The following is a 12,508-nucleotide window of genomic DNA, read 5'->3' as shown; positions in this document are numbered from 1 at the left end:
CCTGGAAAATGTCGCGATCATGGAAACCAAGGGTCAATGATGGGAAAGCGGGGGTTCGGTTCATGGCTTTTGAGGAAATATAGAGAAAGATCGATGGAAGCAAGAAATAAACACAAATATATATATATATATATATATATATATATATATATATATATATATATATATATATATATATATATATATATATATATATATATATATATATATATATATAGTGTTACGGATTTCAGAATCCGATCCAATGAATGCATACCAACATCCAGGTCCATATATAGTTATTTCCCTTACTGCATGTCCAGGATAGACCCATCCCCATGTCTGGTGGGATTCTAAATGTGATGCATTGAGAAGGGTAAAGAATAGATCCCTTCTCTTATGGGAAGCTTTTTCTCTTGACAAAAGACATTCATGCATGGCGTTTCTTTCACCGACGCCGATTTCCCCGGTTTTTCACGGATGCCGAGACCCGCCTTTTTCCAGCGACGGTGACACACATTTCTTTCACGGACGCAGAGACCCACCTTTTTCCAGCGACGGTGACACGCATTTCTTTCACGGACCCCAAGACCCGCTTTTTTCCATCGATGTTCAACACCCCGTCCAGCAGCTCTATGGATGCTAACTGGCTTCTTTTCATATCGGGCTGAACAGTGAAGTGATAATTGTTGTTGACAGTTTTATGAGCGCTTCACGTTTGTGCTCGGTAATTCTGACAAATGGCTGCTTTTTTCTCGCCCAGCACCACAGATATGGCCTCGTAAGCAGGAATAACCGTGGATTTGCGGGTTGTCATGGTAACGGTGTGCAAGTGGGGCGGGGTTAATTTTGGGGTGAGGCTGTGCCACCAAGACAGGCCGCCTATAAAAAGAGGGAGAGGTCCGTTCGAGTGTGAGCGGTGGGTCAGTCGACAAAGAGTGAGGCATGGGTCAGCCGACGAGTCAGTTTGTCAGTCAGTTGGCGATAGCTGGTTGCGGTTCTGACAGCTTTGAGAGCGTTTCATCGTTCCCGTCAGACGGCTGCTTTCGTCCGTGCCAGTCAGACGGCTGCTTCATTGTTCCAGTCAGACGGTCGCTCTTGGGGTACCTGTTTCTTGGGGGTGACGTCGACTGGCGTTCAAGCCTGTTTGCGAGTGGGTGCACGGCAAGGCTGGGAGCTGGCGATGGACAAGGCACGCTCACACATTTCAGGATGTTTTTGTTTGATGGACGACTTCTCGTTGGTGAGCGAGATGATTCTTCTTTCCCCCCTGAATGATCTGCAGGGATACCTTTGTCTGTGTTTAGTTGTTAAGTAAGTCAATCCCCGATAAGCATCTGCTCTGTGTCTCTTTTCATCATTCTGATTGATTTTGCCTGATTAATTATTTATTTGCTTGTGATCATTTTGATTGATTTGGAATATATTGTTGTGGTTACCAGATTCGCAAACCACCATTCAGGTCCCTTAGGTGAGGTATCTCTGTAAGTACATGTGTAGTTAGGCCCGAACCCGTTGTCTAGTGGGAATACATGTCATTTATGCGAGCTGCGACTCTTCAGGATAGCCGTTTTTCTTTTACTATCTTTATTTTGGACCAACCGCCATGATCACAACCACAACATCAACCACCGACCACAACCACCGCTTCACCACAACCGCCACGACCTTCACGTCACACCTCGCAACCGTAGCATCGCCACCGTTCTTGCCCCGCTGTGGGTACCGGTGTTGGACTCGTGCAGGGCGCACGTTGAACAGCGTGTACAAAATCACGGATTTTGTGCTTCAAAAACGGATCAAAAACGACACACGCCCACTTTTTGCCGTCCAATCGGTGAGCGAGGGGCGATTTGGCCCCGCCTCCAGAACGATCGATATATGCAAATTTGTGGATCAAAAAGCCTTCACGCCCACTTTTTCTCGGGCCAATGGGGAGCAAGGTGAAAGGTCAAAGGGAGGGGGTCAAAGGCGAAGTTACGGGGGGATAAAAGGACGGTGTTCGTCAGTCAGCAAAACGAGAAGGAGTCGGAACGGAGAAAGAGTCAGAGGGTGTGGAAGTCTGGAGCCCGAAGCCTGCAGTAGCTGGAGAAGCTGAAGAGAGTCGCGAAGGGGAGAGTCGATCGGAGAGTCCAACGAGGAGAGCCCAAAGAGGAGTCCAGGGTGGAAAGTCCAGAGGCGGAGAGGCGGCAACGGCGAAGGCAGACGAGGGGGTGCTCGCGTCGGTGCCGGGAGCTGCACGCCCGAGGGAGGCCGGCAGCGCGACCTGGCCGAGGTGGAGACGCACACCAGGGATAATAAAGATCCTCTATACCCCGAGCATCAGCAACCCCCTCCTGTTTCCCCCCGCGCTGAGATAGTGCGACCAAGGGGGCCCCGTTCCCACCCCCTACCAGACACCGTCCACGAGGCCCGCGGGTTGCGGGGCCATCGCCGCTCCGCGTCTCATCACCAGACGGGTAGGCGCGACCCGGTCTCGGCCTCAGGCCCGCCTCATCCTTGAGGGTATTTCTTTTCCTTGGTTTTGGGTATGTGTTGTCGGCGCCGTCTGTGAGGTAGAATTGTATAAGTGTTGCCGTGTGCTCGGTAGTCGGTATTAGCTCTGCATTGTTTTCGCTTTTATATTTGCTTTTTGTGTAAATGGAATTGTGTTTTCTTTTTTTGTGTGCTTTTGGTGGAATTGTATTTGTGTGCTTCCCGTGTGCCGCGAATAAATGTGCTTTATTGTTGAACTGTTCTCCCGCTTCGCTTCGTCTTTTCCCCCATTGAACCCTCATCTTGCTTCACGTAAAGGGTTGGTAGTGGGCTGAATACGCCCGATAATTAATCGAACCGTCGAGGTCGACGATAACACCGCTCGGTTATTCTGATAGTACGGAACGGGTCGCTTAAGTGGCCCGTGTCCGAAGTCGACCTGCGGCGAGGTGCGATCGCCCGGTCTACCCTCCGCGTGGGTACTTAGGTAGGTCGAATTTGGCGAGCAACCCTATCCCACGCGGGGGCTGATTGGCTCGATTGCGGTGAGACCGAAAGGTCCACCCGTGACTGGTTCCCGGCGTTAGTCCGAGAGGGTCACGACTGGATTGTCCGTCCGGTGGGCGACGTGCCGCGATTCGAGTTACGTGGCCGTTCGCACGCCGGCGGGCGCGAAATCCGCAACACTGGTGTCAGGTCGTGCGATACAAATTCATCGCCCTCCTCGCGGCACTGGTATTGGAGAACGGGACAACGGGCTCTCCTGTCTCCAGCGAAATTCACGGGAATCGGTCCAGGGGTGAGAGAAGCGACCCCCGATTCCCTCCAAATTACGAGCGAGCGAAATTAACCCTTCACGAGAAGCAAGATGGCGTCTCAAGGCGAGCGGGAGCCGGGGGTATTAGAAATGTATATGTGTAGTAATGTAGAGTCCATGGTCCAGGATGGAATCCCCGAGCAGGAAATGTTGATTGTGCAGGAACACGGACTCGCCCAACTAAACCCAGAACCTGAAATGGGTGCGGCAGCGGCCGCAGTGTATGACACCTCCCCCCCCCTCTCCACCAAAACCCTTCCCCAACCCTTGCCGAAACGGCTCAGCTGAGTGCATCCAACATGGCCCAGCTATGCGCCATGCTGGCGGCAATGAACGAAAAGATGAATGCGAAAATGATCGAAAAAATGGATGCAAACACAAATGAAATGAAAAACGAAATGAAAGGCATGAACGAAAAGATGGATACATACACAAATGAAATGAAAAACGGAATGAAAGGCATGAACGAAAAGATGGATACAAATACAAATGAAGTGAAAACGACGATGGATGCGAATACACAGCACATGAAGGAAGAAATGAAAAAGTTCCGGGGTGAGACGCAGAACATGGGCCGATGCCTGCAGGCGGGCATGAAGGCCGTGACAAAGGAAATAATAGTTGAGACAAGGGAGGTAAAGGGTGAAGAGTTGGCAGTGACGGTAGCCGGGAAGGGAACCATAGAGGAGAGACTGCACGGTGAGGACGGGGTAAGTGACGCACACACACACACGGAGGTAGTGGAGGACAATGGGGGTGAGCTCGCGGAGCGTGTGGGGACTCAGTGCGAGCACCTGGATGGCCTCCTCCAGGAACGAGGGGAGGGAGTATGCCCCCTTGAGGTGAGTCACGACCAGGTGAGTTCGGTCGTGCTTTGCGAGGTTGAGGGGACGAGTGCTGTGGACGGGTGCACGGAGAGCTTGGGGGGTATAGAGGCCCCGGAGACCCTTGTGGGGACTCGAATCCCCAGTGTGGTTGTCCCTGTGTGTGTGGTGCAAGGTGTGAGTGCGTCCCCGTGTGTGGAAGCGACCCCGTGTGTGAGTGGTGTGGTGGCGATGGTGCCGGAGTGCGTGCTTCCCAGCACGCCGTGTGTGGATGAGGCACCGTGTGTGGAAGAGGCCGTGTGTGTGAGTGAAACGGCCAGTGTGGATGAGGAACCGCGGTTGAGTGCCCCCGCGTGTGTGGATGAGGCACCGTGTGTGAGTGAGGCCGTGTGTGTGGATGAAACGGCCAGTGTGAGTGAGGCACCGCGGTTGAGTTCCCCCGCGTGTGTGAGTGAGGGACGATGTGTGGATGAGGCACCGCGGTTGAGTGCCCCCGCGTGTGTGAGTGAGGCACGAGTGAATGGAGCACCACGTGTGAGTGGTATGGGTTATGCAAGGGAGACCGTGTGTGAGAGAGCGGTATGTGACGGAGATGTCGGTTGGCATGCGGGAGCACGCAGCCGCGTCTCCCGGTGTGAGTTTAATGGTGTGGACTGTGTGCGTCGTAACACGCAGGTATGCGTGTGTGGAATGGAGACGGAGACGGCGACAGAGGAGAGAAAGCCGAGTAGCGGCTGTAGTTGTTTCGGGGACCGTGCCGGGTTCACCCAGCAGTGAGCACGCGGTTCGTGCTGTGCAACGCACGAGACCACCACGTGCTCGCTTGCGAGAGTGAAGTCCCGGTCCGGAAACGCCAGCGGTGGATTTGCCGATCCCGCGGACGGACAAAGTTTAGGCAGGTAAATGGATTTGGACCGGACGGGTTCTCCACGCGATCGTGTGTGTTAAGCTCCAACGGGCAAAGCACATGTGTTCGCGTGGGGAACCCCTCGAGACGTGGGGCTTTTTTTTTTTATGCGCACGGTGACGTCATGGCTGCACGTGGGGTTGGAATCCGGCAGGAGGGGTATCTCTGCCGGATGGCACCGTCCAAGGAGGGACGAGGAACACGTGCAGCTGCATGACGTCACGGGCAGGTGTAAAGTGCGCGAGCTCTGAGTTGCCGCGCAGGTGCTGCGCATGGGAAAAAAAAAAAAAACAAGCCTCACTTTCGGGTGCAAAGGATTCCTGGGCAAGGGGTGGAAGACCCCCTTACCTGGGCACAGGATGAAAACTAGTTAGGGGGAAGGGTTAGCTTAGTTAGACCGACTTCATGGGGCAGGGGTAAGTCCTCATGGAGTCCGTGGAATGGATTAGTTAGAGGGATTGTAGCCAGATTTAGGTTGGGAAATAAAATTATTGATTTGGAGACAGAGACAGACTGTGAATGTGTAGAGGGGACGTAGTTTAGCTACGTAGTGTTAAAAGGAACGTGCTGTAGTTTAAGGGACGACGTGGGAGCACGAGTTAGTTAGGGGAGGTAGTTAGAAGGATGGCAGAGTTCAGCAGTGTGTGTTGAAAAGTTGGTGAGTTGTGAGGCATGTGCTTGGTGAGTGAGTGAGGCCAGCGGGTCTGTGTGTGTGGAGTGAATGGGGAATGCATGGTGCGATGAGTGATTGGGGGGAGGAGTGACTCCCGCCCAAGGGACCCCGGGGTCAGTGTAGAGTGAGTTCGGGGGTTAGTTAAATTGAAAAATGGAGGTCGTTTTGCTGTTGGTGGGGGTGTAGGCTCGAAACCCGTTTGGAGGGGTGCAGGAGCCCTGTTGACAGGCTGGGAGCGTGGTGGCGAAAGGTGAGTATCGCTGAGTGGGTACCCCGGGCACCAGGCTAGTCGGCCGTAGTAGGCCAAGGGCCCATGGGGGGTCGGGATAGCGTAGTGGGCACGGGTGCGCCTGCTTGGTGCGGGGGCCCGGGGCGCCATTAGCCGCGTGGGCAGTGTTGTGGGCACGGGTGACCCTCGGAAAGGGGCCCGGGAGGCCGGCCTGCCACGTGTGCGTTTCAGGGGAGGTGCCATGGGGGGCACTCCCCGGTGTTAGGGAGCTGGTAGGCTCGGAGGCAGTGTAGTGCCCGGGGGTGCCATAGCGGGAGATTCGGCAGAGGGTCGTGCCTGCCAAAGGGAGCCACGTGTCCCAGCCAGGAGACCGTGTGAGGGCACGGAGCGAAAATTGGGGGGCGAGGCCCGAAATTGTAAGGACACCAACACAGGCGACGGGAATCTGGGTTGTTAGAACCAATAGTTTAAAGCGAGAGGCGCTTGTTGAAAGCCCCAGGGTAGTTTAGCAGTTAAATGGTTAGGGTAGATTAGGAGATGTACCCCTCCGCACCATCCATCCCCTCGCTGTCGTTGTGGGCCGCTGGACCCACTTGGTGTTAAGATCGCCGAACTCTGGGGAGGCCATTCTGAGGCTTCGTTGGGCCTCGACACAGGACGTTAGCTCTCCCTTATTCCCCTCCGGGAAGGGAACGTAGGGGTTGGGAGTAGGCTAGGTGACAGGATAGGTTAGCCGAACAAGGACGATAAAGGGGGTTAGGGGACGATTTATAGTGGGGGAGTAAAAATAAAAACAACAAAAAAATAAGTTGGGGCTAAATTGGGGTTTGACAAATTAAGGGAGTGGGTATGTACAGTGACAGGCAAAGGCGATAGGTTGGGAGGGAGACGGGTAGGTAGGTCCGAGCCCGCCTTCCAAGTGGCCAGCACCACCGCACTCCCTCCACCAACTTCCACTGACGGCAAAAGCTGGCCAGCTTCATCTGCTGGCTGTGTTACTGCAAGGCCTGTGCCGGCCAGTTCATCTGCTGGCTGTTTTTCTTCGAGGCCTGTGCCGGCCTGGTTCTGCGGGCTGAGTTTGCCTGCAGCGGCCTTCTTCTGCGGGCTGTGTTTGCCTGCCACCTTTGCCATGCCATGCCCACTGCCCACGTTCACCAGCCCCGTTCAATTTTTGCTTTGCCCCCCCTGTTCATTTCCATGTGCGCCAGGATCAAGGCAACAGTTTGCAAGCTGCGAGAACTGCCCTGTTGGCAGCTACAACACGGGCAGGCAGTGGCAGCCCGTGCACCGTGTTTGTGTCCATGCATCCATTCGTTGTGCTCATTGCGTGTGCCACTTGAGCTGGCACGGAGACTGCGTTTGTGCAGCCCATGCACCGTTGTGGTTCACTGCGTTCAGTTCAAAAGGGAAGGCCTTGGACTGCGTGTGAGCAGCCAGCCACGTTCCCTGTCACCTGCATTGTTTTGAGCCAGAGACTGCATGTGGGCAGCCTGGCTCCCTGCTAACTGCTTTTCTTTGCAGAGTTCAATGATCCTGGGCCATGGTTTAGTGTAAAATTTGTAAGTTAAGGTTAAGATGTACTGTAAATATGAGTGCGCCCCCGGCATGTTTGTCTTAGCGCCGGCAATTTTATTTAAGTCGTCCGTTTGAGTGAGTTTGTTTAGATAGTTACGCAGCCCTCAGGTTATTTATTTTGGGGACACGAATACCATGAATGTCGCACTCAGGGATCCGTAGGTAAAATGTACTAGGGGAAAACTACACATGATGGCACACGAAAATTTGACGACTCGGGACGAGTCTGTAAAAAGGGGAGGGGGTAGTGTTGTGGTTACCAGATTCGCAAACCACCATTCAGGTCCCTTAGGTGAGGTATCTCTGTAAGTACATGTGTAGTTAGGCCCGAACCCGTTGTCTAGTGGGAATACATGTCATTTATGCGAGCTGCGACTCTTCAGGATAGCCGTTTTTCTTTTACTATCTTTATTTTGGACCAACCGCCATGATCACAACCACAACATCAACCACCGACCACAACCACCGCTTCACCACAACCGCCACGACCTTCACGTCACACCTCGCAATCGTAGCATCGCCACCGTTCTTGCCCCGCTGTGGGTACCGGTGTTGGACTCGTGCAGGGCGCACGTTGAACAGCGTGTACAAAATCACGGATTTTGTGCTTCAAAAACGGATCAAAAACGACACGCCCACTTTTTGCCGTCCAATCGGTGAGCGAGGGGCGATTTGGCCCCGCCTCCAGAACGATCGATATATGCAAATTTGTGGATCAAAAAGCCTTCACGCCCACTTTTTCTCGGGCCAATGGGGAGCGAGGTGAAAGGTCAAAGGGAGGGGGTCAAAGGCGAAGTTACGGGGGGATAAAAGGACGGTGTTCGTCAGTCAGCAAAACGAGGAGTCGGAGTCGGAACGGAGAAAGAGTCAGAGGGTGTGGAAGTCTGGAGCCCGAAGCCTGCAGTAGCTGGAGAAGCTGAAGAGAGTCGCGAAGGGGAGAGTCGATCGGAGAGTCCAACGAGGAGAGCCCAAAGAGGAGTCCAGGGTGGAAAGTCCAGAGGCGGAGAGGCGGCAACGGCGAAGGCAGACGAGGGGGTGCTCGCGTCGGTGCCGGGAGCTGCACGCCCGAGGGAGGCCGGCAGCGCGACCTGGCCGAGGTGGAGACGCACACCAGGGATAATAAAGATCCTCTATACCCCGAGCATCAGCAACCCCCTCCTGTTTCCCCCCGCGCTGAGATAGTGCGACCAAGGGGGCCCCGTTCCCACCCCCTACCAGACACCGTCCACGAGGCCCGCGGGTTGCGGGGCCATCGCCGCTCCGCGTCTCATCACCAGACGGGTAGGCGCGACCCGGTCTCGGCCTCAGGCCCGCCTCATCCTTGAGGGTATTTCTTTTCCTTGGTTTTGGGTATGTGTTGTCGGCGCCGTCTGTGAGGTAGAATTGTATAAGTGTTGCCGTGTGCTCGGTAGTCGGTATTAGCTCTGCATTGTTTTCGCTTTTATATTTGCTTTTTGTGTAAATGGAATTGTGTTTTCTTTTTTTTGTGTGCTTTTGGTGGAATTGTATTTGTGTGCTTCCCGTGTGCCGCGAATAAATGTGCTTTATTGTTGAACTGTTCTCCCGCTTCGCTTCGTCTTTTCCCCCATTGAACCCTCATCTTGCTTCACGTAAAGGGTTGGTAGTGGGCTGAATACGCCCGATAATTAATCGAACCGTCGAGGTCGACGATAACACCGCTCGGTTATTCTGATAGTACGGAACGGGTCGCTTAAGTGGCCCGTGTCCGAAGTCGACCTGCGGCGAGGTGCGATCGCCCGGTCTACCCTCCGCGTGGGTACTTAGGTAGGTCGAATTTGGCGAGCAACCCTATCCCACGCGGGGGCTGATTGGCTCGATCGCGGTGAGACCGAAAGGTCCACCCGTGACTGGTTCCCGGCGTTAGTCCGAGAGGGTCACGACTGGATTGTCCGTCCGGTGGGCGACGTGCCGCGATTCGAGTTACGTGGCCGTTCGCACGCCGGCGGGCGCGAAATCCGCAACAATATTTTTACCTCACGGAAATAAAAAGTTCTTTTTATTTATTTATTTTCTTATTAATAAATTATTTGTTGACGTTCTAACCTGTCCATGTTTGTCCTTTTCTTCCATTGATCCAGCATTGTCCAAACCTAGATAGACTGGGAGGTAATTGCCACAGACCTGACCAATAATAGTTGGCACGCACCAGCGGTTAAACGCTCGGCCACCCTAATTAAGATCTAATCAAGATAAGATTGGTGCTTTGCCGAGGGCACGCTCCCCGTTCAGGTAACCATGTGACCTATAGTTAAATGGCATAATTAGACGGTGGACACTGGAACTCGTGGTTCACTGGGTGGCGTTCGTGGTTCTAAAACAACCCACCGTACCACAAAGTTAATTGTGAGCGGTGGCCCCAGGTCCGGCTTTTCCAAGGACAAACGGGGATTAAATCCCCTAAGTAACAAACTGGTGTCTCGGCTGCTTTCATCATTATTATTTATTTTCATCGGCTGCTTATCCGTGGCCGTAACAAAAAATACATATATAAATATATATATATATATATATATATATATATATATATAAATATAAATATATATATATATATATATATATATATATATATATATATATATATATATATATATATATATATATACATACACACAGTCATGCGCAACTGAACAACGGGGATACGTTCTGAGAAATGCGTCGTTAAGCGATGTAGTCATTGTGCAAACATCATAGTGTACTTACACAAACCTAGATGGTATAGCCTACTACACACCTTGGCATCGATTATAGAAAGGTGAATAAATAGCGTTTGGATTTTATAAATACGTAATCATTGCATCGAAGTTATAATTTACAAATGAATAAACGAGCACCTGTCAATTGTTTGAAAGCCGATTTCCTTGAATCCCGATTTAGCACGACCCTGCTTTTTTCACGATGACATTTTATGGACCTCAACAATCGCATTATAACGGGGCCACACTGTCGTTTATTATCATTATGAAGTATTATGTACTGTACATAATTGTATGTGCTATCCTGTACATTTATACGACTGGTCGCGCTACGACATCACTCGGTGATGGGACTTTTTTAACTCCATTATAATCTTATGGGACCACCGTCGTATATGCAATCAGTCGTTGACCGGAACATCGTAAAGCTGCGCATTCGTATATATATATATATATATATATATATATATATATATATATATATATATATATATATATATATATATATATATATATATATATATCATTTTGAGATTGAAATAAACATGTAAATACAATAAATAAAGTGTAAATTAAACAAAAAAAAAAGAAGAGTTTTTATCTTTTAAATTAATTACAAAACAGTGAGGTGGATGAGGATAAACCTATTACGTATTCGATTGTACTGCACTCTGCCGTAAATAGAAAACACAAGACTTAGCTCAGGATGATGATCATGATTATGATGTCAGAGGGGAAGCTGTTGGTTAGAAAAATGTGGATAGAGAACTTTCGATGGCTGTTGGATCACCAGGAGCATGACAAAACCAATTGGTGCATTGCCACATAGGAGGGTAAAACGATCCTTAACCACTTTGACCCAGAGCAGATCGTTCCTGCTTGGATAGGAAGGTATCAGTTGGAATCCTCTTCCAAAAGAATCCCGCCTCTTCAGTGTCTGCCATGGTTGAACCGCAGCCTCCGGCCAAGGGTGCTTCGTGGAAACGTTGGTAAATCCGCAATGATTTGTCCCGTATTACCGGTCCACTCAAGTGGCTAAAGGCTCATAATAGGAGGTAATCGAACACACTGACGGACGCAAACAATGACTCATTTTGGCTCATAAACCGCGATTGGCCGAAATGGAATACCACGATGACTAAATCGGAACACAATAGGTTGCTCGCGATTGGTCAAAAACCTGCGATATTAGAAACAGCAATATCTGAAGGTTTACTGTACGTCCTGTACCATGCTACAAATGTGCAGTGGTGTTACATGCGGTGGTAAGTCCTTAGCACAAGCCTTGTATACCAAATATACCCTACCTCTCCCTCATCAGGTGGCGGATCTTCTCTCAACACAAGCCCCATATAGTCTGGTGGGAGGGACATCTCTTTGCCTTTGAGCTCATAACCCCGAAATGAGACGGTTTTCACTGCACAACAAAATCACAGCAACAATAAAATACTTACAACAACAAAAGCATACCATACTCTACACATTACAGAGTGTACATTTTGCCAACACATTCTCTGAGCAAGGATGACATTTTGCCAACACATTCTCTGAGCAAGGATGACAATCCTGTACAGTTCTTCACTCTGACGCAGGATACCTGACTGCAAGTGAACTGGTGAGGAATTTGTAATTTGTTCTGGGTGCTGGCGATAACTCGCCTCCTCTTCACGAAAGACACCATGGGATCTTTAAGGTCCATCAACAATGAGTACAGGCAGATGAGACGCCCGGTTTCAACGTCCATCCGTGGGACAGCACACACACCCATGCATCATCCGACCTGTGAAACGCCAGCACGGCAGTTTATAGCTGGGCCGAGATTCGAACCCAACCTAGACAGCTCAAAGGTGAGTTTGCATATTTATCGGCTGTCCTGCCAGCCCAGCAGTACTTACAACATTGTGGAATTAAAAAAAAAAATCCACAAAATGTTGATTATATTCAAGAAATAGCGAAACAGTAAATATCGACACGTCCTTAAAAAAAAAATACTGAAAACCCTCAAAGCATTTTGAATGTTAAACATCACCCTCGTCTTCATCAGTTTTGCTGATGGCTGGTGTGAAGTAGCAGGAAACTGGGGCAGGGCCTGTGCATTTGATGAGGCAAGGGAGGAAGTGAATAGTCTCAGAGTGAGGAGCCTTTTGTAATGTCGTGGAATCCACCGTCATGTGCAGATAATCATCGTCAGCCTCTCCACTTAGGTTTGCCATAATCTGCAATACAAATGTTGGACATCGTCAACGACAACCACGAGCAGATACCTGTCTACAACGGGTATGGGGGGGGGGGACAGGACGGATCACAATACTCGG

At 50.9% G+C, this 12,508-nt stretch overlaps 1 protein-coding gene across 6 annotated transcripts in view; it reads right to left on the bottom strand.

Moving 5' to 3' along the window:
- RNASEH2C (ribonuclease H2 subunit C) overlaps positions 1 to 12,508 on the bottom strand; it is a 45,902-nt gene that overhangs the window by 15,286 nt on the left and 18,108 nt on the right. For all 6 annotated transcript variants that reach the window (XM_085851306.1, XM_085851304.1, XM_085851307.1 and 3 more), the window contains exons 2-3: positions 12,223 to 12,409; positions 11,501 to 11,610 (exon numbers count right to left, since the gene is read on the bottom strand). In XM_085851306.1, the coding sequence (XP_085707432.1) occupies positions 11,501 to 11,610; positions 12,223 to 12,406 (294 nt within the window). In that variant the 5' untranslated portion in view covers positions 12,407 to 12,409. The remainder of the gene's footprint in view (positions 1 to 11,500; positions 11,611 to 12,222; positions 12,410 to 12,508) is intronic.

This window comes from Eptatretus burgeri, chromosome 13, assembly GCF_056783735.1.
Source record: "Eptatretus burgeri isolate ZD-2024b chromosome 13, Ebu_testis_v1, whole genome shotgun sequence".
In the NCBI taxonomy this organism is placed as follows: domain Eukaryota; kingdom Metazoa; phylum Chordata; class Myxini; order Myxiniformes; family Myxinidae; genus Eptatretus; species Eptatretus burgeri.
The sequence above is the reverse complement of the archived record's forward strand: the minus strand, read 5'-3'. Positions and strand labels throughout refer to the sequence as shown.